This window comes from Somniosus microcephalus, chromosome 4 (assembly GCF_052327205.1).
Source record: "Somniosus microcephalus isolate GS21.2 chromosome 4, FLI_Smic_1.0, whole genome shotgun sequence".
NCBI lineage: Eukaryota > Metazoa > Chordata > Chondrichthyes > Squaliformes > Somniosidae > Somniosus > Somniosus microcephalus.
Genome location: NC_140990.1, coordinates 168,541,842 through 168,565,906, shown reverse-complemented (window position 1 = coordinate 168,565,906; position 24,065 = coordinate 168,541,842). Strand labels below are relative to the sequence as shown.

At 49.6% G+C, this 24,065-nt stretch overlaps 1 protein-coding gene across 9 annotated transcripts in view; it reads right to left on the bottom strand.

Moving 5' to 3' along the window:
* LOC147119974 (fibronectin-like) overlaps nucleotides 1-24,065 on the bottom strand; it is a 120,357-nt gene that overhangs the window by 54,038 nt on the left and 42,254 nt on the right. For 5 of the 9 annotated variants that reach the window (XM_085985433.1, XM_085985434.1, XM_085985432.1 and 2 more), the window contains exons 19-27: nucleotides 16,449-16,721; nucleotides 14,383-14,649; nucleotides 12,835-12,929; nucleotides 11,536-11,704; nucleotides 9,540-9,626; nucleotides 7,691-7,882; nucleotides 5,205-5,477; nucleotides 3,397-3,579; nucleotides 2,044-2,133 (exon numbers count right to left, since the gene is read on the bottom strand). In XM_085985433.1, the coding sequence (XP_085841559.1) occupies nucleotides 2,044-2,133; nucleotides 3,397-3,579; nucleotides 5,205-5,477; nucleotides 7,691-7,882; nucleotides 9,540-9,626; nucleotides 11,536-11,704; nucleotides 12,835-12,929; nucleotides 14,383-14,649; nucleotides 16,449-16,721 (1,629 nt within the window). The remainder of the gene's footprint in view (nucleotides 1-2,043; nucleotides 2,134-3,396; nucleotides 3,580-5,204; nucleotides 5,478-7,690; nucleotides 7,883-9,539; nucleotides 9,627-11,535; nucleotides 11,705-12,834; nucleotides 12,930-14,382; nucleotides 14,650-16,448; nucleotides 16,722-24,065) is intronic. The other 4 variants (XM_085985436.1, XM_085985439.1, XM_085985440.1 and 1 more) reach the window with 1 other exon arrangement.

Sequence of the window (24,065 nt, the reverse complement as noted above, 5' to 3'; positions counted from 1 at the left end):
AGATTTACAAGAATGATTCTAGGGCTGAGGGACTTCAGTTACGTGGATAGACTGGAGAAGCTGAGGCTGTTCGCCTTAGAGCAGAGAAGGTTGAGAGGAGTTTTGATAGAGGTGTTCAAAATCATGAGGGGTCTAGACAGAGTAGGTAGAGAGAAACTGTTCCCATTGGTGGAAGGGTCGAGAACCAGAGGCCACAGATTTAAGGTGAGTGGCAGAAAAACCAAAGACGACATGAGGATAAACTTTTATACACAGCAAGTGGTTAGGATCTGGAATGCACTGCCTGAAAGGGTGGTGGAGGCAGATTCAATTGTGGCTTTCAAAAAGGAGTGGGATAAGTACCTGAAGGAAAAAAAATTGCAGGGCTACAGGGAAAGGGCGGGGGAGTGGGACTAGCTGGAGTGCTCTTGCAGAGAGCTGGCACGGTCTCGACGGGCCAAATGGCCTCCTTCTGTGCTGTAACCATTCTAGGATTCTATGATCTGTATCGTAACTCCATTTACCCACCTTGGTTCCACATCCCTCAATACCCTTATCTAACAAAAATCTATCAATCGCAGTTTTAACATTTACAATTGACCCCAGCCTCAGCAGCTGTTTGGGGGTAGAGAGTTGCAGATTTCCACTACCCTTTGTGTGAAGAAGCGTTTCCTGACATCACCCCTGAACGGCCTAGCTCTAATTTTAAGGTATGTCCCCTTGTTCGGGACTCCCCCACCAGAGGAAATAATTTCTCTCTCTCAACTTCTTTAATCATCTGAAACATCTCAATACGATCACCCATTAACCTTTAATACTCAAGGGAATGCAAGCCTAGTTTATGCAAGCTCTCCTCATAACTTAACCCTTTTAGCCCCTGTATCATTCTGGTGAATCTACACTGCATACCCTCCAAGGAAAATAAATCCTTCCTGAAGTGCGGTGCCTTCAATATATGCTGCCTGCGGGGAGGGAGGGAGGCTGCACACTTGGTGTGTGGGATGTGGTGTGATTGGGTCCTGCGGGAATCGCTCCATTAGGAGGTAGAGGGAGGGGAGGAGTCTGCGGAGGTTTGGCCCCCGCCCGACTGGTGCCCGAGCCCACCCCTGCTGCGTGCGTCTGGCTGTGTAGGTTGGGGAAGAGTGTGGAATCCTAACTTTAGCGTCTCGTTATGAAATATTAGACGGATTTATTCTTTGGCCAGCTGTTAGTTTTGTCCAACTCTGGGGGAACGGTAGCATAGCGGTGATGTTACTGGACTAGTAATCCAGAGGGCAGGACTGATGATCCGGAGACATGAGTTCAAATCCCACCACGGCAGCTGGGGAATTTAAATTCAGTTAATGAAATAAATCTGGAATAAAAAGCTAGTATCAGTAATGGTGACCATGAAACTATTGGATTGTTGTAAAAACCCATCTGGTTCACTAATGTCCTTTAGGGAAGGAAATCTGCTGTCCTTACCCGGTCTGGCCTATTTGTGACTCCAGACCCACAGCAATGTGGTTGACTCTTAACTGCCCTCCGAGATGGCCAGGCAAGCCACTCAGTTGGATAAAACGGTTCCAAGAAACTCTAATAATACCTTCAACATATGGACTGCAGCGGTTTAAGAAGGGGGCTCACCACCCTCTCAAGGACAATTAGGGATGGGCAATAAATGCTGGCCTTGCCAGTTGCGCCCGCATCCCGTGAATTAATTTTAAAAAAGAACCTGTTAGAAGCACGGATGGTTACACCATGCACTCCAGCTGGCGTTAACTGGGCCCCCTCCCGCTTTAGGGGTGCGCCTCATCCGAATGTCGATTAAAACGGGAAAGGGCCCTTGAGCCCCAAGCAGAGGGGGAAGCATCCTGCTTGCTTTGTAACTGCGGGAATCGGGCGGGTAGGGTTAAAACTTGTCCTATTCGCTCCACCTCCCCCCACTCCCCCCAGCGATGAATTGGTTGCTCCGAGAATGTGGAGGCGAGATGCTGTAGAAACGCAATGTTGGCACGAACTCCCGTCACACACCGAGGGCCGTGTGCCCCCCCAGCTCCGTTAAGGCCACAAGTTGCCGGTTACCTGTTCGTTGGGTTCCACTCAGTGGAGTGCTCTCCCTCGCATCGATCACGCAGTAGACCTGCACCAGGTATTCAGTACCAGGCTGGAGCCCTGAGGGACAGTCAATGCCTTTAGATTAGATCAAAATGTAGGCCCCTCTCACCTCCCAAACAAGAAAACCAGCCGGAGTAGTTCCGTTCTATATAAAATCGGGAAACAGCTCGCTCGGTGTCCCTGGGGAGAGAGGGAGTGCTAAGTGCTGACAGTGAGATCTGGCCTTCTCCTCTCCCAAAGGGAACCTGCTTACTGTATATTAGGGCATAACACCATTCCATGGCAAACTACCCCTCCCACCCCCCCCCCCCCCCCGCCCAAGTGTCCTTCCCGCACGTGGAGCGTAGAAAGTGTTGGCTGACTATTTGACCACAGTATGCAGCCCAATCTTATCTTCAACCCAAATCCACTCATGTGGATGGTTCAACCAGGGTCACATATTCCTCCCCCCCACCCACCCATACTCGAGCTTAAGGGATGCTGAGGCCAACTGTTGTGGGCATGGGCCGAGATCAGCAGGTGGTTGGATCAAACCCCCAAGCACTAAAGATTAGTGTCTCACTCACGGAGTAGTGGGGGCACACGTGGAACAGCTTCCCAAGCAAAGGGAGCCAACGCCATGCTAAGGAACTGCTTGATCAGGCAGCTGGAGTGGGAAGTTAAAGGGATGGGCTGAGCTGATCCACTGCGCCAGTGGACATGGTGCGTCCCGGTGCCTCTGGGCCTGGCTGGAGGGGCAGGCCTGTGGCGTCGGTGACGAGCTGCAGGCCCGGATTGAATATGGCGATCTCGGGACGGAGCGCTTCCCTCAGGAGATTCATCGATTGGGTCGAGTCCACGGCAAGGCCTGTGGTAGGAGCGAGATTGATGGGCTGAACGGCCTTTTCGCATTTGGTTCTTTGTCGCGTTCCCCTGGAAACGATCGGGGAACTTTGAAGATCCTGGTCGGGGTAACCTGCTGGTTGTCAGGAGGCGAGATCATTGACAACGTGAGCTGCTGAACTCACTACACTGCAGGGCCAGGGCGAGGCCTAGCATGAAAGATCGGTCACATCGACCCGTGTCCCAGTGCGAGGCTTTACCTCATTGTCCATTGAAGAATAACATTGACAAAAGGTTTAAACTCAACAACACACACGTGCACACAAATACACACATGGACGCACATATATATGCACACACATGCTCGCACACGCACAATAACATGCAAGCATACGCACGTGCTGCGTATACACACACACGCATGTATATATATCCATCCATACACACACGCAAGCACACTGACACACACACTTGCACATTACTCTTCTCGGCCCTCACCAGTCAGTACGACCATGCTGCTGGAAGGTGCGATGGTCAGGACGGTGGTCCCCTCCTCGTCTCCCACTGGGCTGTAGCGCACGAGGAAGTTGCTGAGGTCGATGGAGGCGGGCGCCGACCAGCTGACTCTCATGGTGTCCGCGCCCACGTGGGTGAAGCGCAGGTTGGTGGGAGATGGGACCGCTAGGAGGAAACAGAAAGGCGTCACGGAGAGATCTTGGTGTGGGCCGACGGGTGGAGCCACAGACACGTGCCCCATGTATGTGAGGTAGGACCGTCGGGTTTGCATGCACACACATACACACACTTCCAAACACCCGGCATGTTTACCTTTGACCCTTCCCTGTAATTCAGGCTGGAAAGGGGGCAGTGACATCCAGGTGTCAGGTCTCAAGATGGGGGCACGGGATGTTTCAATGCTAAGTATCCCCTACGGAGCCACATCTTCACAGAAAGGAGCTAGAAATCACGCCCAATCTCTCGGCCACTGTGCATTCGCCAGTTCAAGACCCCACTCCTATTTCCATTAAGTGGGACCCCTCCTCCCATCCCAGGTTAACCAGGTCTGGGATTGCTGGATAATCAGGGAAGACAAGATTTAGCACAGTGTGTTCTGGAAGACTGGAATCTCCCCCACTTCAGACTTCTTCACTTGCAAGCGGTCAAACTCGTTCCAATTTACCTGACTGTATTAAGACGATGGGCAAAGAACTTGCATATTTGTACAGCACCTTTAACCACCTCAGGATGTCTCAAAGCGTTTTACAGCCAATGAAGTACTTTTTTGAAGTGTATTCACTGTTGTAATGTAGGAAACACAACAACCAATTTATGCACAGCAAGCTCCCACAAACAGCAATGACCAGACAATCTTCTTTTTGTTAATGATGTTGGTTAAGGGATAAATACTGTCCAGGACACCGGGGAGAAGGCCTCTACTCTTCTTTGAATAGTGCCGTGGGATCTTTTACATCTACCTGAGAGGGCAGACGAGTGGCCTCGGTTTTAAAGTCTCATCTGAAAGACGGCACCTCCGACAGTGCAGCGCTCGATTTTGTTCTGGCGTGGGACTTGAATCCACAACTTTCTGACTCAGAGGCGAGAGGGCTACAAACGGAGCCACGGTTGACACCTAGGGAGTCACCTGGGGAAGGGAGCTTAATGCTCATGTTTCTATAGATCCGGAGATTAGATTTTTAACCCCTTTCAATTAAAAGGGAACATAGGGACATGAGGAGGCCATTCAGCCCCTCGAACCTGTTCCGCCATTCAATTAGATCATGTCTGATCTGTATCTTAACTCCATTTACCTACCTTGGTTCCGTATCCATTAATACCCTTACCCAACAAAAATCTATCAATCCCAGTTTTGAAATTTTCAATTGACCCCCCAGCCTTAACAGCTTTTTGAGGGAGAGAGTTGCAGATTTCCACTACCCTGTGTGTGAAGAAGTGCTTCCTGACATCACCCCTGAACGGCCTGGCTCGGAGTTGAAGGTTATGCCCCCTCGGTCTGGACCACCATCACGGACGCAACTCCCAGCATGCATTACCCATTGACGTCAATCACAGGCACAAACTGATCTCATGCACACCCGGGGTAGGGGGGATGGGGTTGGGAGAGAGAGAGAGAGAGAAAGAGAGAAAGAGAGAGAGAGAGAAAGCACCCCAGTGCTACACGCATTCAGTTGGCGAGAGCTCGTGGAGAGGAGAGGAGAGACAGGCCACCGACTTCCGCGACAGCATGTAAGCTGTGGGTGGGGGAGGTATCAGAGCAAGGAGAAAAAAAACGAGCTGAAAAAATTCACCGGTTTGCTGCTTTCGAGTGGTCGCGACACTCTCGCCACCCTCTATCAGGGTGATAACACTGATGTCGTAATCTATCCCGGGCTCCAGGCCTTGCACGGTATAGTATCCAGTCGACGTGCTCACAAAGTCTTCGAAAATGGGAACGGACTCCCCCGCCGCTATGACAGTGATGCGGTAGCCAGTAATGGCCGAATAGTTAAGCGGCGTCCATCTCAGGCCGATGGTCGTGTCGCTTACATCAACGAAGGTGAGGTCAGTGAGTTGGGGGATTTCTGGTCAGTTAAACGGCAACAAGGAAGCGTTAAAAGGTGCAAAAAAAACTAAAAATGGAACAGCATGATTTTGTTTTTAAAAGATGATTTAACTGCAAAAGTCGCAAGCATTCGAAAGGTGATATGCAATGGGATCCCCCTCCTAATTGTTATGCAGGTGAAATATAAGCCCTCATTATGACGCGTGCTATCTAACAGTGCGAGGTTTTCATATTAATTAAGAGATATTAATTTTCATGTTAATAAATTTAGAATTTTTCCACTTCCCCCTTCTTCTGAAGGCCTTAATCTGGGGTGTGGCTCCAACCAGTGCCGGCTGTCTTGCCCAAAGAAGCCGTTCTTGGCACCGCGGGTATGAGGCGCCATTTTGTTCCTCCCACCCAGACCCTGCCCCCTCTCCCCCAGCAACCCCCACACACCCCACCTCAAGCCAATGCCCGAGAGCAAGAGTGGCCAGGCAGCGGAGGAGGAGCGGGAAACCCTGGCCGTTTTGCCTCTCAATTCCCCTGTGGGCCACTGGCATTAACTACAGTGCTCTGACAGCCGAGGGCACCTGACCCAGCACAGACCCCGAAATCAAGTCCGGGGCCTTTTCCGGCCAGTTCCATTCTTATCTATCTAATCATAACCAGAGAATCACCTGCAACGGCTTCTCTTCCTGCTCCCGCATCGTTACCTCTGGGGTCCCCCAATTTCTCATCTACATGCTGCCCCTTGGCGACATAATACGAAAACACAGCAAAAGTTTCCACATGCATGCTGACGACACCCAGCTCTACCTCACTACCTCTTCTCTCGATCCCTCCACGGTGTCTAAATTGTCACACTGCTTGTCCGACATGCAGTTCTGGATGAGCAAAAATTTTCTCCAATTAAATATTGGGAAGATCGAAGCCATTGTTTTCGGTCCCCACCACAAACTCCATTCCCTAGCCACTGACTCCATCCCTCTCCCTAACATCTGTCTGAGGCTGAACCACACTGTTCGCAACCTTGGTGTCATATTTGACCCTGAAATGAGCTTCCGACCACATATCCGCAGCATAACAAAGACTGCCTATTTCCACCTCCATAACATCGCCCTTCTCCGTCTCTTGCCTCAGCTCATCTGCTGCTGAAACCCTCATCCATGCCTTTGTTACCTCTAGACTTGACTATTCCAATGCACTCCTAGCTGGCCTCCCACATTCCACCCTATGTAAACTTGAGGTCATCCAAAACTCAGCTGCCCGTGTCCTAACTCGCACCAAGTCCCGTTCACCCATCACCCCTGTGCTCGCTGACCTACATTGGCTCCCGGTTAAGCAGCGCCTTGATTTCAAAATTCTCATCCTTGTTTTCAAATCCCTCCATGGCCTCGCCCCTTCTTATATATCTCTATAATAATCTCCTTCAGCCCCACAACCCCCCCACTGCCCCCCACCCCACCCAGAGATATCTGCGCTCCTCTAATTCTGCCCTCTTGAGGATCCCTGATTATAATCGCTCAACCATTGGTGGCCGTGCCTTCTGTTGCCTCGGCCCTAAGCTCTGGAATTCCCTGCCTAAACCTCTCCACCTCACTACCTCTCTTTCCTCCTTTAACTTTAAGACGCTCCTTAAAACCTACCTCTTTGACCAAGTTTTTGGTCACCTGCCCTAATTTATCCTTATGTCAAATTTTTTGTCTTAAAAAATACTCCTGTGCAGCGCCTTGGGACATTTTACTACGTTAAGGACACTATATAAATACAAGTTGTTGTTGTTATGGCTTTGGTTAATATGCTTGCCTTTTCCAACTGAGCTCCTGATGGCCTCTAAACATAAATCCCCTGTTTGATAATCCCCTGTTTGATATACCGATATAAATTTAGAACCTTTTTCATATCACCTTTACAAACAGTAATGGAAAGCTTTCAATTACTGAATGATCAAAGTTAGTGAAAGGCAGAGCACGCTGCAATGGATTTTTTTTAAACTGAAGCAAATAAAAGCACAGCTCTCAATGGAAGCCATTTTGTGGTGTGGCGTCTGCATTTTAAGCATGAAAATAACGTGCTTCAAATATGGTGTTGAAAGAAAGCAAGTGCGATGGTTCAGAAGCTAAGTTAAGGGCTCCCTGCTCAGGATCTCGGCGTGTCCCAGTCTCAGTCCTCACGCCTACGATGAAAAAAAACCTCAATAACCGTCATGGCTGCCGAACCGCCATGGCCGCCGCGGCTGCTCTCAATTACCTTGGGTTATCACCGTGGATACCGGACGGCTTTCCATGCCGTTCTTGAGGGTGTAAACGCTGACGTTGTATTCGATGCCGGGACTCAGGTTCTCCAGGGTCCAGGAAGTCTGTCCGGGTTCGACGAACTCCTCCAGCAGGTTACCCTGTTGGCCTTCTCTCGGCGCACAGGTCACCCGGTAGCCAGTGATATCTGAATGGCAAACACACACACAAAAAATCATCGCAGTCAAAATGGAAGCACAATCCGTTCAGTGTATATAAAGTGCTGCAGAAGTGGAGAAACATGGGCTTACAGGCTTTGGTCACCCGACTGCCCTCACATTGTGCAGGAGGTGGAGAAGGGGGGGTTTCAAAATACAACTGAGTGTGCAAACGAAAGTAAAAAGGGATGTCTGCAGGAAGCGGGAGTTTTGAAGTGTTTGGCTCCTGATATGAGGCTGTTATCGGCCGGCATGTGATAGGCCCTGGTATTATTGTAGGCCGAGTTGCAATTAATAGTGCAGCTCCGTGCTCCGACACCTGTACGAAGCTGTGTCTCACCTGGCAATATATCGAACGCTGGGAGAATATGGACCAGAGGGGAGGACCCACACTGGTATTAAAAATCGCACTGGGCACTTCTGAAATACGGCTAGACTGCAGTTACACCTTGAACCGCTGCAGTCCATGTGTTATTGTAGTGGATTGATACAACTGAGGGCAGTTAAGAGTCAACCACGTTGGTGTGGGACTGGAGTCAGATATAGACCAGAGCAGGTAAGATGTCCTTCCCTGAAGGACGTTAGTCAACCAGCTGGATTTTTACAACAATCTGACAACTTCATGATCACTTTTATTTGTACCAGTTTTATTTTTTATTTTTTTATTTTTTTAAACTGAATTCAAATTCTCAAACTGCCCTAGTGGGATTTGAACACATTCTCTGGAATACTCATCCAGGAAGACCCTTTTGGGAGAACACAATGGTAGCCGTTACATGACAGGGTGGGAAAGTCAACTCGAGGGTGAAAAGCTACCATTTTCTGCTGGTGCACCTATTGGCGCCGGTCAGTGGACTAATTTGACCATGGGGGGAGGGGGTCCTAGATGGAGGGAGGGATCAAGGCCACAATCTAACTTTAGGATGGCAAGTCGCAGGTCCACAGGGAAGCTAATGGCAAGTAGTGGGCGCGGAGGTTGGGGTGGGGGGGGGGGGGGGGGGGGGTTGGAGAAAGGGTCTGGCCAGGGCCTCAGGCTGGCATTGGATAGTAGACAGTGATTGTGCCAGGAGGAAACCACATGAAGAAGGTGGCATTCTGCGGTGTAACACCACCCTCTTCATCCCTACTTGTTGGACAGGAAAATGGGAAGCTGGGAGGACTGAAACGGTAAGCAACAGTGGGCCAATATGTAGACTATTTAAACTTCACCAGCTTAAACCCAATACCCTGCGTGATGGGAAATGGTGTGACATAATAGTGCAACATAACCTTCATTTAGAAGCATGATTAGTGTGTGCTGATATATTAATGAGCATGGCGCTGCTTGGTCCAAGGCTGAGTCTGTAGGAAAATGGCAGATACATGATGCCAGAGTATTATTCCACTACTAAGGGGAAGGTGTGTGTCCCTTTAAGGAGCCAATGGCATGACTGAAATGCTCCAGTCAAGTACAGGTCGCACTGAAGATCAGAACCCCGACTTTGTTGTTAGGTGGGGAGATCATTTAGGAGGCTTCAGACATTCTGGCTCCAGTGTTGAATGACAGAAATGCATGTTAGATTCCTAAGCGAAAGCCACCCGCAGCCCCCCCCCCACCCCCACCCAGTCAAAAACAATACAAACACCCAAATCTTTGTTGGCCTTTACCTGGTGAGGTTCCCTCTTGCCAAGTCACCGTCAGTTCCCCGGTGTCGGGATGGGATTGGACTTCCAGGTCGGTGGGTGGGGAGAGTTCTACGTAGGCACAAGAAGAGAGTTCACACAATGCCAATTACAACAACAACCTGCATTTATATAGCGCCTTTAACGTGGGAAAACGTCCCAAGGTGCTTCACGGGAGCGTTATCAAACAAAAATTGACACCGAGCCACGTAAGGAGATATTCCAGGTAATCGAGAAAGATCAGGGCTTGGGGGAGGGAGAGGGTGTTGGAGCTCTGCAATCGGGAGGGAGGGAGGGAAGGAAAGATTAGGGTTTGGGAGGGCAGCGGGTGGGCAAGAGCAAGACAACAGACTAGTCCTAAACAAGGCAATACAAGCGCCGGCACAGGCACAATGGGCCGAATGACCTCCTTCTGTGCTATATCATTCTATGATACCATGCGCTCGTGCCATTGCCACTGCTAGTACTGGTACTGGCAGCGTTGTCAGAGCGCTTGGCCATAGTAAGATCAGTGCAGTTGACTCAATCCATTTAATGTCCCATTTAAGGGCTGATTCATAGTGGCAGCCCAACCCTGCTGAGCTCTGCAGTGTTCATCACTTTACACAATTACAATAAACTCACTGAGTTGGGGGTGGGGGTGGGGGGAGGGCTAATTTGGCCTTTGGCTGATAGTGTAAAAGGGACCCGTAATACATCTCTCCCCATTATAATTTCCTGATTTCTGTTTCCACTGAGGTTAATAGACATGAAAATCAGGAGAGACACCTGCCCACGACGGCAAAACCAGTTTCGTGACACAAAATTACCGCAAAACGCGAACGCAAGCAGTTACTGGCTGCTTGAAGGTCCGATAATGCGACAACTTGCGTTTATATAATGCATTTAACGTAGTAAAATGTCCCAAGGCGCTTTACAGGAACGTTATCGGACAAAATTTGACACCGAGCCACGTAAAGAAACAGGTGACCAAAAGCTTCGTAGACTTTAAGAACATAAGAAATAGGAGCAGGAGTAGGGCATACGGCCCTTTGAGTCTGCTCCACCATTCAATAAGATCATGGCTGATCTTCGACCTCAACTCCATTTTCCCGCCCGATCTCCATATCCCTTGATTCCCTTAGTATCCAAAAATCTATCGATCTCAGCCTTGAATATACTCAAAGACTCAGCTTCCACAGCCCTCTGGGGTAGAGAATTCCAAAGATTCACAACCCTCTGAGTGAAGAAGTTCCTCCTCATCTCAGTCTTAAATGGCCAACCCCTTATCCTGAGACTATGCCCCCTAGTTCTAGACACTCCAGTCAGGGGAAACAACCTCTCAGCATCTACCCTGTCAATCCCCCTCAGAATCTTACATGTTTCAAAGAGATTCTCATTCTTCTAAACTCCAGAGAGTATAGGCCCACTCTACACAATCTCTCATCATAGGACAACCCTCACATCCCAGGGATCAATCTAGTGAACCTTCGTTGCACCGCCTCTAAGGCATGCAAGTCCGTTCTCAGATAAGGAGACAAAAACTGTGCACAGTACACCAAAGCCTTGTACAATTGTAAGACTTCCTCACTCTTGTACTCCAACCCCCTTACAGTAATGGCCAACGTGCCATTTGCCTTCCTAATTGCTTGCTGTACCTCCATGCGAACTTTCTGTGTTTCCTGTATGAGGACACCTAAATCTCTGAACAAGGAGTGTCTTAAAGGAGGAGAGAGAGGGAGCAATGCGGAGAGGTTATGTATGGGAGGGAACTCCAGAGCTTAGGGCCTAGATGGTTGAAGGTACGGTGGAGAGAAGGAAATCGGGGATGCACAAGAGGCCACAACTGATGACAGCAGACATCTCGGAGGGTTGTAGGGCAGGAGGAGGTTACAGAGTTGGGAGGGACGAGGCCATCAGCATATAATCATCGTACATTCCTCGCTGGGCGACAGGTCGAAAACTCCCTTTTTTGAGAGACTGCAGTTGGTGAGAGACTCACCGGTGATGACGTTCTTGGTGATGGGACTGTCCCGTTCCTGGTCATTCACCAGCAGTGTAATGGAAATGGTGTACTCTGTGCCGGGGGTTAGGCTGGAGATGATGATGTTCCCGGAGCCGGTGGTCACTTCTCGAGGGACTTCTCCGCCCTGGGAGGGCCTGACTCCGACCTAATAAAATGGCGTGGTGAAAGAGAATCAGATTCCTACAGCATACAGGAGGCCATTCGGCCCATTGTCCCTGTGCCGGCTCTTTGAAAGGGCTATCCAACTAATCCCACTCCCCTGCTCTTTCCCCATAGCCCTGCAAATGTCTCCTTTTTAACTATTTATCCAATTCCCTTTTAAAAGTTACTTTGTATCGGCTTCCACCACCCTTTCAGGCAGTGCATTCCAGATCATAACGACTCGCTGCATAAAAAAAAATTATCCTCATCTTCCCCTTGGATTTTTTGTCCATTATATTAAATCCGTGTCCTCTGGTTACCGACCTCCAGCCAGTGGAAACAGAGTTTCTCCCATTTATACTCTAGCAATACTCCTCGCTCCTCATAAAAACAAAGTCCAATTTCCACCCCCCTCCTCCCCCTGACACCGACTCTCAAAAATTGCACAATTCACAACCACACATCCAAAAACTTGCATTTCTGGGTTTTACGTTGTGTTTTAAAAAAAACTTATATTTATATACAGTACTGTAACGTCTCTCATAAGCTCAGGATGTCCCAAAGCGCTTTACATCCAATGAAATACTTTTGAACTGCAATTTTATTCTAATGTAGGAAACATGACAGCCAATTTGCACAGAGCAAGATCCCACAAACACTGTGATAATGACCAGATAATCTGTTGTTAGTGATGTTGGTTGGGGGCTAAATACTGGCCAGGACACCGGGGAGAACTCCCCTGCTCTTCTTCAAAATAGTGCCATGGGATTTTTTACGTCCACCCGAGAGAGCAGACGGGGTTTTGGTTTAATGTCTCATCCGAAAGACGGCACCTCCAACACTGCAGCGCTCCCTTAGCATTGCACTGGAGTGTCAGCCTAGATTTTGTGCTCAAGTCTCTGGACTGGGGATTTGAACCCACAACCTTCTGACTCGGAAGTGAGAGTGCTGCCCACTGAGCCATGGTTGAGGCTGAAGAAGTTTCTCCTGCCCTGTGTTCTAAATCTTACATATAATCTTGTAATTATGCCCCTCGTTCTTGACCCCTCAAATACTGGAAAAAAATTTTGCTTCTATCTTTCCGGTACCATCCTTTCAAGTTCTTCATGCTGAACATACAATAAATGCTCTTACCTTGAACGATATCCTGGGCATGGGCGTCCAGGTGATTATGATAGCTGTCTCAGTCACCTCAGTGTTAAAGTTAGGTACTGGGCCCATAGCCTCCACTACAATGTGCAAAAAGAACAAATTAAAAACAATTTTGATGGGCTTTAATCAGAGTTTTTTTTTTTGGGTGGGGTGGTGCTGGGTTGATAAATCTCCCAATTCGATAGCTCCATTTCCAAGCCAGACAAATTGGATCTTGGCACAAACTTTTGCAAAAATTTGGACTGTGGAAGAAACCAGATTTGTTTACTGGCTCATTCGCCAAACTGGTGCGGCCAAAACAAAGGCCAATAAAGTAGAAAGGGACCAGTGCTTGCAATTGGCCGTTAGCCACAGCATCTCTTGGTGACCTTGTTCTAAAAACCATGCGTTGGCGGAGCCAATGGGGGGGGGGGGGAAGGAAGGGGTCATGACCCCCCCCCACCCAGCCATTACTTTTGGGTTGGCCAACTTTGTACGTAAAGACTCGGCTAAAACTGACAGCTAATAACTTACTTGTGTAATAGATAATAAGTGGAGGAAGAGGGCAACATGAGAACCTGAAAATAAGTCAAGGGGAAGAAATTAGTGGATTTTTTTTTTTTTTTTTTAAATGGTAATGGAGAAAAATAATAGAACTTAAAATGGACAAACCTTCACGACCTGATGGTTTCCACCCCAGGGAATTAAAAATAACAGGTGAAAAAATTGCCAGTGCATTAATCATAATTATCCAAAGTTCTCTAGATTCAGGGATGGTACCTTTGCAAAACTGTAAAATTGCACAGTACTCCAGGCCCATCAGTTTATCAGTTGTGGGGAAGTAAGTGGAATCTATCAACAAAGACAGAGAGTGACTGAGCACTTGGACAAGGATCAGCTGATCAAAGAGAGTAACTGAAGGGGAGGAGTTTGCTCAGGCCCCTCCCCATCACCCCAGCAACACTCCCCTCAGCCCCCAACCCAAGTAAAAGGGGCCTGTCTGCACTGATTTTCCAAACATAATCTATCCGCTTGACAGAACCACCTCCAGCAGACTGACACACCTCTGCACACCAGGGCTGACCTTGACTTTGGGGTTGCGGCGAGCTGCAAAGTCGCCCGTACCCGCGTAAAGCGGGAGGGGGGGGGTTGTCCGCTATTTTGAGGCTGTGTATTGAGCTGGGGAGCTGCGGGTGCCAAACGGGTGTCCAGATGCAGCTGGCTGGAACAAGGTTAGCCAATATCAGGCCTTCCTGGCCGATGGCAGGGTAAGTGCGGAGCCTGGGGCGGGGGGTCGCAACCTCCTCCTCCATATTTAAATTTAAAGTAGCTATATAAATGCAAGTTGTTGTTGATGATCTATAGCCTGCTGTCACTGATGATCCACCCTTGGTGGAATGGCCTATTGGGTGAGATACCAGAGGTTGCCGGTGAGCCCCAGGAAGAGTCGGCAGGGGCAGAGTGGGGCGTGGGATGGGGAGGGTTGGCGGTGGTAGGGATGGCAAAGGGAGAGAAAGGTTCAGAATTGATCGCAGCGAGCAGAAGACTTACGAGTTGTTAGTATACTGTGGACTCTCTGGCTTGGCAGGTCGCCTTGCTTTGCAGTGAGAGCGACTACATACTCAGTCCCGGGTAGCAGCCTCTGCAGCTGGTGGTGGGTAGCACTCGGCTTGAGCTTGAGCGTTTTGGGTTGCCCGTCGGTTGTCGGGCCCCAGGTCAGGAGGTAGCCGGTAATTCTGGCTTGAGGCGCTGTCCAGGTCACCAGCACCGTGGTCTCCGTGATGTTTCCGAACTCGAGGTCGGTTGGAGCGTCGAGTTCTGTTTGAAAAATACAAAAAAACACGTTGGGTATTACATCACCAAAACAGTGCGATACCCTGAATAGGAGCACAAGGCCCGAAGGGATTACAGGTACAAGACTAAGTTCCCAGCAGTAGACAACTCTTAATAAGGACCCCAGGTCTGGAAGGAAGGTAGGAATGACAGACTTGCATTTAATTAGCACCTTTCATGACCTCAGGACGTCCCAACATGCTTTACAGCCGATGAAGTACTTTTCAAGTGTAGTCACTGTTGTAATGTAGGAAATGCGTAAGCCAATTTGGGCACAGCAAGCTCCCACAGACAGCAACGTGATAATGACCAAATAATCTGTTTTTGTGATGCAAGTTGAGGGATAATTATTGGCCAGGACACTGGGGAGAACTCCCCTGCTCATCTTTGAAAAAGTGCCATGGGATCTTTTATGTCCACCTGAGAGAGCAGATGGTGCCTCGGTTTAACACCTCATCGAAAAGATGGCACCTCCGACAGTGCAGCACTCTTGAGTCAGAATGCTGTGGGTTCAAGTCCCACTACAGGGACTGGAGCAGAAAATCCAGGCTGACACTTCAGTGCAGTACTGAGGGAGTGCTGTGCTGTCGGAGGTGCCATCTTTCAGATGAGACGTTAAACCAAGGTCCCTCTGTGGTGGATGTAAAAGATCTTATGACACTATTTTGAAGAAGAGCAGGAGAGTTCTCCCCGGTGTCCTGGCCAATGTTTGGCTTATCCCTTAACCAACATCACTAAAAACAGATTAATCTGGCCAATATCACGTTGCTGTTTGTGGGAGCTTGCTGTGCACAAATTGGTTGCCATGTTTCCTACATTACAACAGTGGCTACACTTAAAAAAGTACCTCATTGGCTGTAAAGCGCTTTGGGACGTCCTGAGGTCATGAAAGGCACTATACAAATGCAAGTTCTTTCTTTAAACAGTTTCGCCACATTTGTATTCAGTCCCAGTGGTAATCCACGGATTATGACCTTCTGCCCTCTTCCATCAGAGCAGTTTCGATACGTTAGGTTGCCAGTGCAGCTAACGGCTGGAAGCAGCTAGGCTCAGGAGCGGAGCGGACAAGAGCCAGCCCGACAGGGAGAGGGGGGTGGGGGGATGCAGCTCGCCGCTGCCCAGTGTCTCTGCTAGTTCCAGGCTTCCCAGGGCAGCAAGTCCACTCACTCTCGTAAATCAGTATCAACGAAAGGGGCTCAAAACCAATGGGATTTGTGCAACTGTAACAAAACAATAGTTATTTACTAACCGAAATCTATCGAGAGCCACAAAAGGGAACTGGATAAATACTTGAAAAGGATAAAGTTACAGGGCTATGGGGAAAGAGCAGGGGAGTGGGACTAATTGGAGAGTTCTTTCAAAGAGCCGGCACAGGCATGATGGGCCAAATGGCCTCCTTCTGCGCTGCAAGATTCGACAAAGTAATCAAAATGTGATATATTTTTCTCATTCCTCCCTCCTTCTCTCTTTCTTGCTGGTATATGGTTCCGCGGCGCTGGCAGCTCTCGCTGCTCTTTGCTCAAGTGCCCATTGAGGGTGACTGGATCATTGATTGTCGAGGTGGCATCCGACCATGAGGGGCATCACCCCCGAGCCCAATCCTGTCGTCGTGTGATGTCTCGCACGTATGCTTCCCAGCAGGGAAGTCCCCAAATGGCGATCAGGAGCAGGAACCCCCTTGGGTGATATTCAGCTCTCCACCCACCACCCCACCTCTAACCAAAAGGGTGCTGGGGCCAATTGCAACCGTCGGTCTGGCCAGCCTCGGCTAACTCAGCACTTACTGGTGGTTTGCTCCCCGATCAGCGGGGTGCTCTCGGCCTCGCGGTTCACGGCGTACACCTGGAAGCGGTAGGTGGTCCCGGGCAGTAGGCTGCTGACCTCGGCAAAGTTGTTCCTGGAGCTGGGCAGTTGGAAGGCAGGCTGACTGGGCTCGCCGAGTGGGATGATGGTGATGCGGTAGCCAGTGATCTCGGTATTCGGCGTGCTCCACATGATGGTAATCTTGGTCTCGGTGACATCGATGAACTGCAGGTTCGTGGGAGCCGCCACGACAACTGGAAGAGAGACTTGTGGTGAGAAAGGCCGAAACGCAGCAATTTTTATCCCCTCCTCTCCTCCACTTTCCCATCCTCCTCCTCCATATTCTCTTGCTCCTCCTTCCGTCTCTCATTTTCTCCTTCCCCTCCTCCATATTCTCTTCCTCCTCCACCTCTCCTTCCTCCATATTCTCTTCCTCCCTTTCCACATTCACCTCCTCCATAGCCTTTTCCTCTTCCTCCCTTTCCCCCATTCCCTTCCTCCTCCTCCTCCCTTCCCCCTCACACTCTCCTCCCTTTCCAGCTCCTCCTCTTCACCTCTTCCCCCTCCCCCCTTCTGAGAAGGCTTTCCACTATTTCAGCTGCTAGGGATAGCAACAAGACATAACAACCTTATCCCCTTATAATCACTTAACCCTCTCTCCCGCTCACCCCAGCTCTATTCACACCATCCTACTTAATGAAAGCAACAATCTCCTGTCCCTTCCCCCACCCCCTTATTGTGCCCGCGGTCAACTGTGTCGCAGTGTTGGTTTTTTGGCAGCACTTCACCCAGTAGGCCACTCTTCCAGTACGAGTCCACATATAGTCCTGTCCTGTCACAGTGTGAACTGGCATTCTCTCGTACTATCACAGTTTGAAACACTCTCTCTCTCTCTCTGTCCCTTCACAGTGTGAACTGGCACTCTCTCTCTCTCTGTCCTGTCACAGTTTGAACTGACACTCTCTCTCTCTGTCCCGTCACAGTGTGAACTGACACTCTCTCTCTCTGTCCTGTCACAGTGTGAACTGGCTCTTTCTCTCGTACTGTCACAGTTTGAACTGACACTCTCTCTCTCTGTCCTGTCACAGTTTGAACTGACTCTCTCTCTCTCTCTGTCCTGTCACAGTTTGAACTGACACTCTCTCTCTCTGTCCTGTCACAGTGTGAACTGTCTCTCTCTCTCTCTCTCCATGTCCTGTCACAGTTTGAACTGGCACTCTCTCTCTCTGTCCTGTCACAGTGTGAACTGTCTCTCTCTCTCGCTCCCTCTCTGTCCTGTCAGTGTGAATTGACACTCTCTCTCCCTCCCTCTCTCTCTCTGTCCTGTCACAGTGTGAACTGACACTCTCTCTCGTCCTGTCACAGTGTGAACTGACACTCTCTCCATGTCCTGTCACAGTGTGAACTGGCACTCTCTGTCCAGTCACAGTGTGAACTGTCTCTCTCTCTCCCTCCCTCTCTCGCTCTGTCCTGTCACAGTGTGAACTGACACTCTCTCTCTGTTCTGTCACAGTGTGAACTGACACTCTCTCTCTGTCCAGTCACAGTGTGAAATGACACTCTCTCTCCATGTCCTGTCACAGTGTGAACTGGCACTTCTCTCCATGTCCTGTCACAATGTGAAGTGACACTCTCTCGCTCTGTCCTGTCACAGTGTGAACTGACACTCTCTCGCTCTGTCCTGTCACAGTGTGAACTGACACTCTCTCTCGTACTGTCCTGTCACAGTTTGAACTGACACTCTCTCTCTCTCTGTCCTGTCACAGTGTGAACTGACACACTCTCGCTCTGTCCTGTCACAGTGTGAACTAACACTCTCTCTCTCTGTCCTGTCACAGTGTGAACTGACACTCTCTCTCTCTCTGTCCTGTCACAGTGTGAACTGACACTCTCTCTCGTACTGTCCTGTCACAGTGTGAACTGGCACTCTCTCTCTCTGTCCTGTCAGAGTGTGAACTGACACTCTCTCTCTCTCTGTCCTGTCACAGTTTGAACTGACACTCTCTCTCTCTGTCCTGTCAGAGTGTGAACTGACACTCTCTCTCGTACTGTCCTGTCACAGTGTGAACTGGCACTCTCTCTCTCTGTCCTGTCAGAGTGTGAACTGACACTCTCTCTCTCTCTGTCCTGTCACAGTTTGAACTGGCACTCTCTCTCTCTCTGTCCTGTCAGTGTGAACTGACACTCTCTCTCTCTGTCCTGTCACAGTTTGAACTGGCACTCTCTCTCCATGTCCTGTCACAGTGTGAACTGGCACTCTCTCTCTCCATGTCCTGTCACAATGAGAACGGACACTCTCTCTCTCTCTGTCCTGTCACAGTGTGAACTGACACACTCTCTCTCTCTCTCTCTCTCTGTCCTGTCACAGTTTGAACTGACACTCCCTCTCTGTCCAGTCACAGTGTGAACTGACACTCTCTCTCCATGTCCAGTCACAGTGTGAACTGGCACTCTCTCTCTCTCGTCTTGTCAGTGTGAACTGACACTCTCTCTCCATGTCCAGTCACAGTGTGAACTGGCACTCTCTCTCTCTCTCTCGTCTTGTCAGTGTGAACTGACACTCTCTCTCTCTCTCTCTCTCGTCCTGTCACAGTGTGAACTGACACTCTCTCTCTCTCGTCCTGTCACAGTGTGAACTGACACTCTCTCTCCATGTCCAGTTACAGTGTGAACTGACACACTCTCTCTCTCTCTCGTCCAGTCACAGTGTGAACTGACACTCTCTCTCTCCATGTCCAGTCACAGTGTGTACTGACACTCTCTCTCTCTGTCCTTTCAGTGTGAACTGGCACTCTCTCTCTCGTCCTGTCACAGTGTGAACTGTCTCTCTCTCTCTCTGTCCTGTCAGTTTGAACTGACACTCTCTCTCTCTGTCCTGTCACAGTGTGAACTGACACTCTCTCTCTCCATGTCCAGTCACAGTGTGAACTGACACTCTCTCTGTCCTTTCAGTGTGAACTGGCACTCTCTCTCTCTGTCCTGTCACAGTGTGAACTGACACTCTCTCTCTGTCCAGTCACAGTGTGAACAGACATTCTCTCTCTGTCCAGTCACAGTGTGAACTGACACTCTCTCTCCATGTAGTGTCACAGTGTGAACTGATACTCTCTCTCTCTGTCCTGTCACAGTGTGAACTGGCACAGCTGGCACTCTCTCTCCATGTCCTGTCACAGTGTGAACTGACACACTCTCTCCATGTCCTGTCACAGTGTGAACTGACACTCTCTCTCTCTCTGTCCTGTCACAGTGTGAACTGGCACTCTCTCTCCATGTCCTGTCACAGTGTGAACTGACACTCTCTCGCTCTGTCCTGTCACAGTGTGAACTGGCACTCTCTCTCCATGTCCTGTCACAATGTGAACTGACACTCTCTCTCTCTGTCCTGTCACAGTGTGAACCGACACTCTCTCGCTCTCTGTCCTGTCACAGTGTGAACTGACACTCTCTCTCTCTGTCCTGTCACAGTGTGAACTGACACTCTCTCTCTCTCTCTGTCCTGTCACAGTGTGAACTGACACTCTCTCTCGCTCTCTGTCCTGTCACAGTGTGAACTGGCACTCTCTCTCTCTGTCCTGTCACAGTGTGAACTGACACTCTCTCTCCATGTCCTGTCACAGTGTGAACTGACACTCTCTCTCTCTCTCTGTCCTGTCACAGTTTGAACTGGCACTCTCTCTCTCTGTCCTGTCACAGTGTGAACTGACACTCTCTCTCTCTCTCTGTCCTGTCACAGTGTGAACTGACACTCTCTCTCTCTGTCCTGTCACAGTGTGAACTGACACTCTCTCTCTCTCTCTGTCCTGTCACAGTTTGAACTGGCACTCTCTCTCTCTGTCCTGTCACAGTGTGAACTGACACTCTCTCTCTCTCTCTCTGTCCTGTCACAGTTTGAACTGGCACTCTCTCTCTCTGTCCTGTCACAGTGTGAACTGACACTCTCTCCCTCTCTGTCCTGTCACAGTTTGAACTGGCACTCTCTCTCTCTCTCTCTCTGTCCTGTCACAGTTTGAACTGGCACTCTCTCTCTCTCTCTCTCTCTGTCCTGTCACAGTTTGAACTGACACTCTCTCTCTGTCCAGTCACAGTGTGAACTGGCAATCTCTCTCTCTCGTCTTGTCACAGTGTGAACTGACACTCTCTCTCTCTCTTGTACTGTCACAGTGTGAACTGACACTCTCTCTCTCTCTCTCGTCCTGTCACAGTGTGAACTGACACTCTCTCTCTCTCGTCCTGTCACAGTGTGAACTGACACTCTCTCTCTCCATGTCCAGTTACAGTGTGAACTGACACTCTCTCTCTCTCGTCCTATCACAGTGTGAACTGACACGCTCTCTCTTTCTTGTACTGTCAGTGAACTGACACACTCTCTCTCTCTCTCTCGTCCAGTCACAGTGTGAACTGACACTCTCTCTCCATGTCCAGTCAGTGTGAACTGACACTCTCTCTCTCTGTCCTGTCACAGTGTGAACTGACGCTCTCTCTCTCTCTGACCTGTCAGTGTGAACTGACACTCTCTCTCGTCCTGTCACAGTGTGAACTGACACTCTCTCTCTGTCCAGTCACAGTGTGAACTGACACTCTCTCTCGTCCTGTCACAGTGTGAACTGACACTCTCTCTCTGTCCTGTCACAGTGTGAACTGACACTCTCTCTCTGTCCAGTCACAGTGTGAACAGACACTCTCTCTCTGTCCTGTCACAGTGTGAACAGACACTCTCTCTCTCTCATGTCGTCAGTGTGAACTGACACTCTCTCTCCATGTCCTGTCACAGTGTGAACTGACACTCTCTCTCGTCCTGTCACAGTGTGAACTGACACTCTCTCTCTCTGTCCTGTCGCAGTGTGAACTGGCACTCTCTCTGTCCTGTCAGTGTGAACTGGCACAACTGGCACTCCCTCTCCATGTCCTGTCACAGTGTGAACTGATACTCTCTCTCCATGTCCTGTCACAATGTGAACTGACACTCTCTCTCTGTCCTGTCACAGTGTGAACTGACACTCTCTCTCTCTGTCCTGTCACAGTGTGAACTGACACTCTCTCTCTCCATGTCCTGTCACAGTGTGAACTGGCACTCTCTCTCCATGTCCTTTCACAGTGTGAACTGACACTCTCTCTCTCTGTCCTGTCACAGTTTGAACTGGCACTCTCTCTCCATGTCCTGTCACAGTGTGAACTGACACTCTCTCTGTCCTGTCACAGTTTGAACTGACACTCTCTCTCTCTGTCCTGTCAGTGTGAACTGACACTCTCTCTCCATGTCCAGTCACAGTGTGAACTGGCACTCTCTCTCTCTCTCGTCTTGTCACAGTGTGAACAGACACTCTCTCTCTCGTCCTGTCACAGTGTGAACTGACACTCTCTCTCTCTGTCCTGTCACAGTGTGAACTGACACTCTCTCTCTCTGTCCTGTCAGTTTGAACTGACACTCTCTCTCTCTGTCCTGTCAGTGTGAACTGACACTCTCTCTCTCTGTCCTGTCAGTGTTAACTGACGCTCTCTCTCTCTCTGTCCTGTCAAAGTGTTAACTGACACTCTCTCTCTCTGTCCTGTCACAGTGTGAACTAACACTCTCTCTCTTGTACTGTCACAGTGTGAACTGACACTCTCTCTGTCCTGTCACAGTGTGAACTGACACTCTCTCTCTCCATGTCCAGTCAGTGTGAACTGACACTCTCTCTCTGTCCTGTCACAATGTGAACTGACACTCTCTCTCTCTGTCCTGTCACAGTGTGAACTGACACTCTCTCTCCATGTCCTGTCACAGTGTGAACTGACACTCTCTCTCCATGTCCTGTCACAGTGTGAACTGACACTCTCTCTCTGTCCTGTCACAATGTGAACTGACACTCTCTCTCTCTGTCCTGTCACAGTGTGAACTGACACTCTCTCTCTGTCCTGTCACAATGTGAATTGACACTCTCTCTCCATGTCCTGACAGTGTGAACTGACACTCTCTCTCTGTCCTGTCACAATGTGAACTGACACTCTCTCTGTCCTGTCACAGTGTGAACTGACACTCTCTCTCTCCATGTCCAGTCAGTGTGAACTGACACTCTCTCTCTCTGTCCTGTCACAGTGTGTACTGACACTCTCTCTCTCTGTCCTGTCACAGTGTGAACTGACACTCTCTCTCTCTGTCCTGTCACAGTTTGAACTGACACTCTCTCTCTCTCTGTCCTGTCACAGTTTGAACTGACACTCTCTCTCTCTCTCTCTGTCCTGTCACAGTTTGAACTGGCACTCTCTCTCCATGTCCTGTCACAGTGTGAACTGACACTCTCTCTCTCTCTGTCTGTCCTGTCAGTGTGAACTGACACTCTCTCTCTCTGTCCTGTCACAATGTGAACTGACACTCTCTCTCCATGTCCTGACAGTGTGAACTGACACTCTCTCTCTGTCCTGTCACAATGTGAACTGACACTCTCTCTGTCCTGTCACAGTGTGAACTGACACTCTCTCTCTCCATGTCCAGTCAGTGTGAACTGACACTCTCTCTCTCTCCTGTCACAGTTTGCACTGACACTCTCTCTCTGTCCAGTCACAGTGTGAACAGACACTCTCTCTCCATGTCCAGTCACAGTGTGAACTGACACTCTCTCTCTCTGTCCTTTCAGTGTGAACTGGCACTCTCTCTCCATGTCCTGTCACAGTGTGAACTGACACTCTCTCTCTCTGTCCTTTCAGTGTGAACTGGCACTCTCTCTCCATGTCCTGTCACAGTGTGAACTGACACTTTCTCTCGTCCTGTCACAGTGTGAACTGACACTCTCTCGCGGCCTGTCACAGTGCGAACTGACACTATCTCTCTGTCCAGTCACAGTGTGAACTGGCACTCTCTCTCTCTGTCCAGTCACAGTGTGAACTGGCACTCTCTCTCTCTGTCCAGTCACAGTGTGAACTGACATTCTCTCTCTCTGTCCTGTCAGTGTGAACTGACACTCTCCCTCTCTGTCCTGTCACAGTGTGAACTGACACACTCTCTCTCTGTCCTTTCAGTGTGAACTGGCACTTTCTCTCTCGTCCTGTCACAGTGTGAACAGTCTCTCTCTCTCTCTCTCTCTCTGTCCTGTCAGTTTGAACTGACACTCTCTCTCCCTGTCCTGTCACAGTGTGAAATGACACACTCTCTCTCTGTCCTGTCAGTGTTAACTGACGTTCTCTCGCTCTGATCTGTCACAGTGTGAACTGACACTTTCTCTCGTCCTGTCACAGTGTGAACTGACACTCTCTCTCCATGTCCAGTCACAGTGTGAACTGACACTCTCTCTCTCTGTCCTTTCAGTGTGAACTGGCACTCTCTCTCCATGTCCTGTCACAGTGTGAACTGACACTCTCTCTCTCTGTCCTTTCAGTGTGAACTGGCACTCTCTCTCCATGTCCTGTCACAGTGTGAACTGACACTCTCTCTCTCTGTCCTTTCAGTGTGAACTGGCACTCTCTCTCCATGTCCTGTCACAGTGTGAACTGACACTCTCTCTCTCTGTCCTGTCACAGTGTGAACTGACACTCTCTCTCTCTGTCCTTTCAGTGTGAACTGGCACTCTCTCTCCATGTCCTGTCACAGTGTGAACTGACACTCTCTCTCTCTGTCCTTTCAG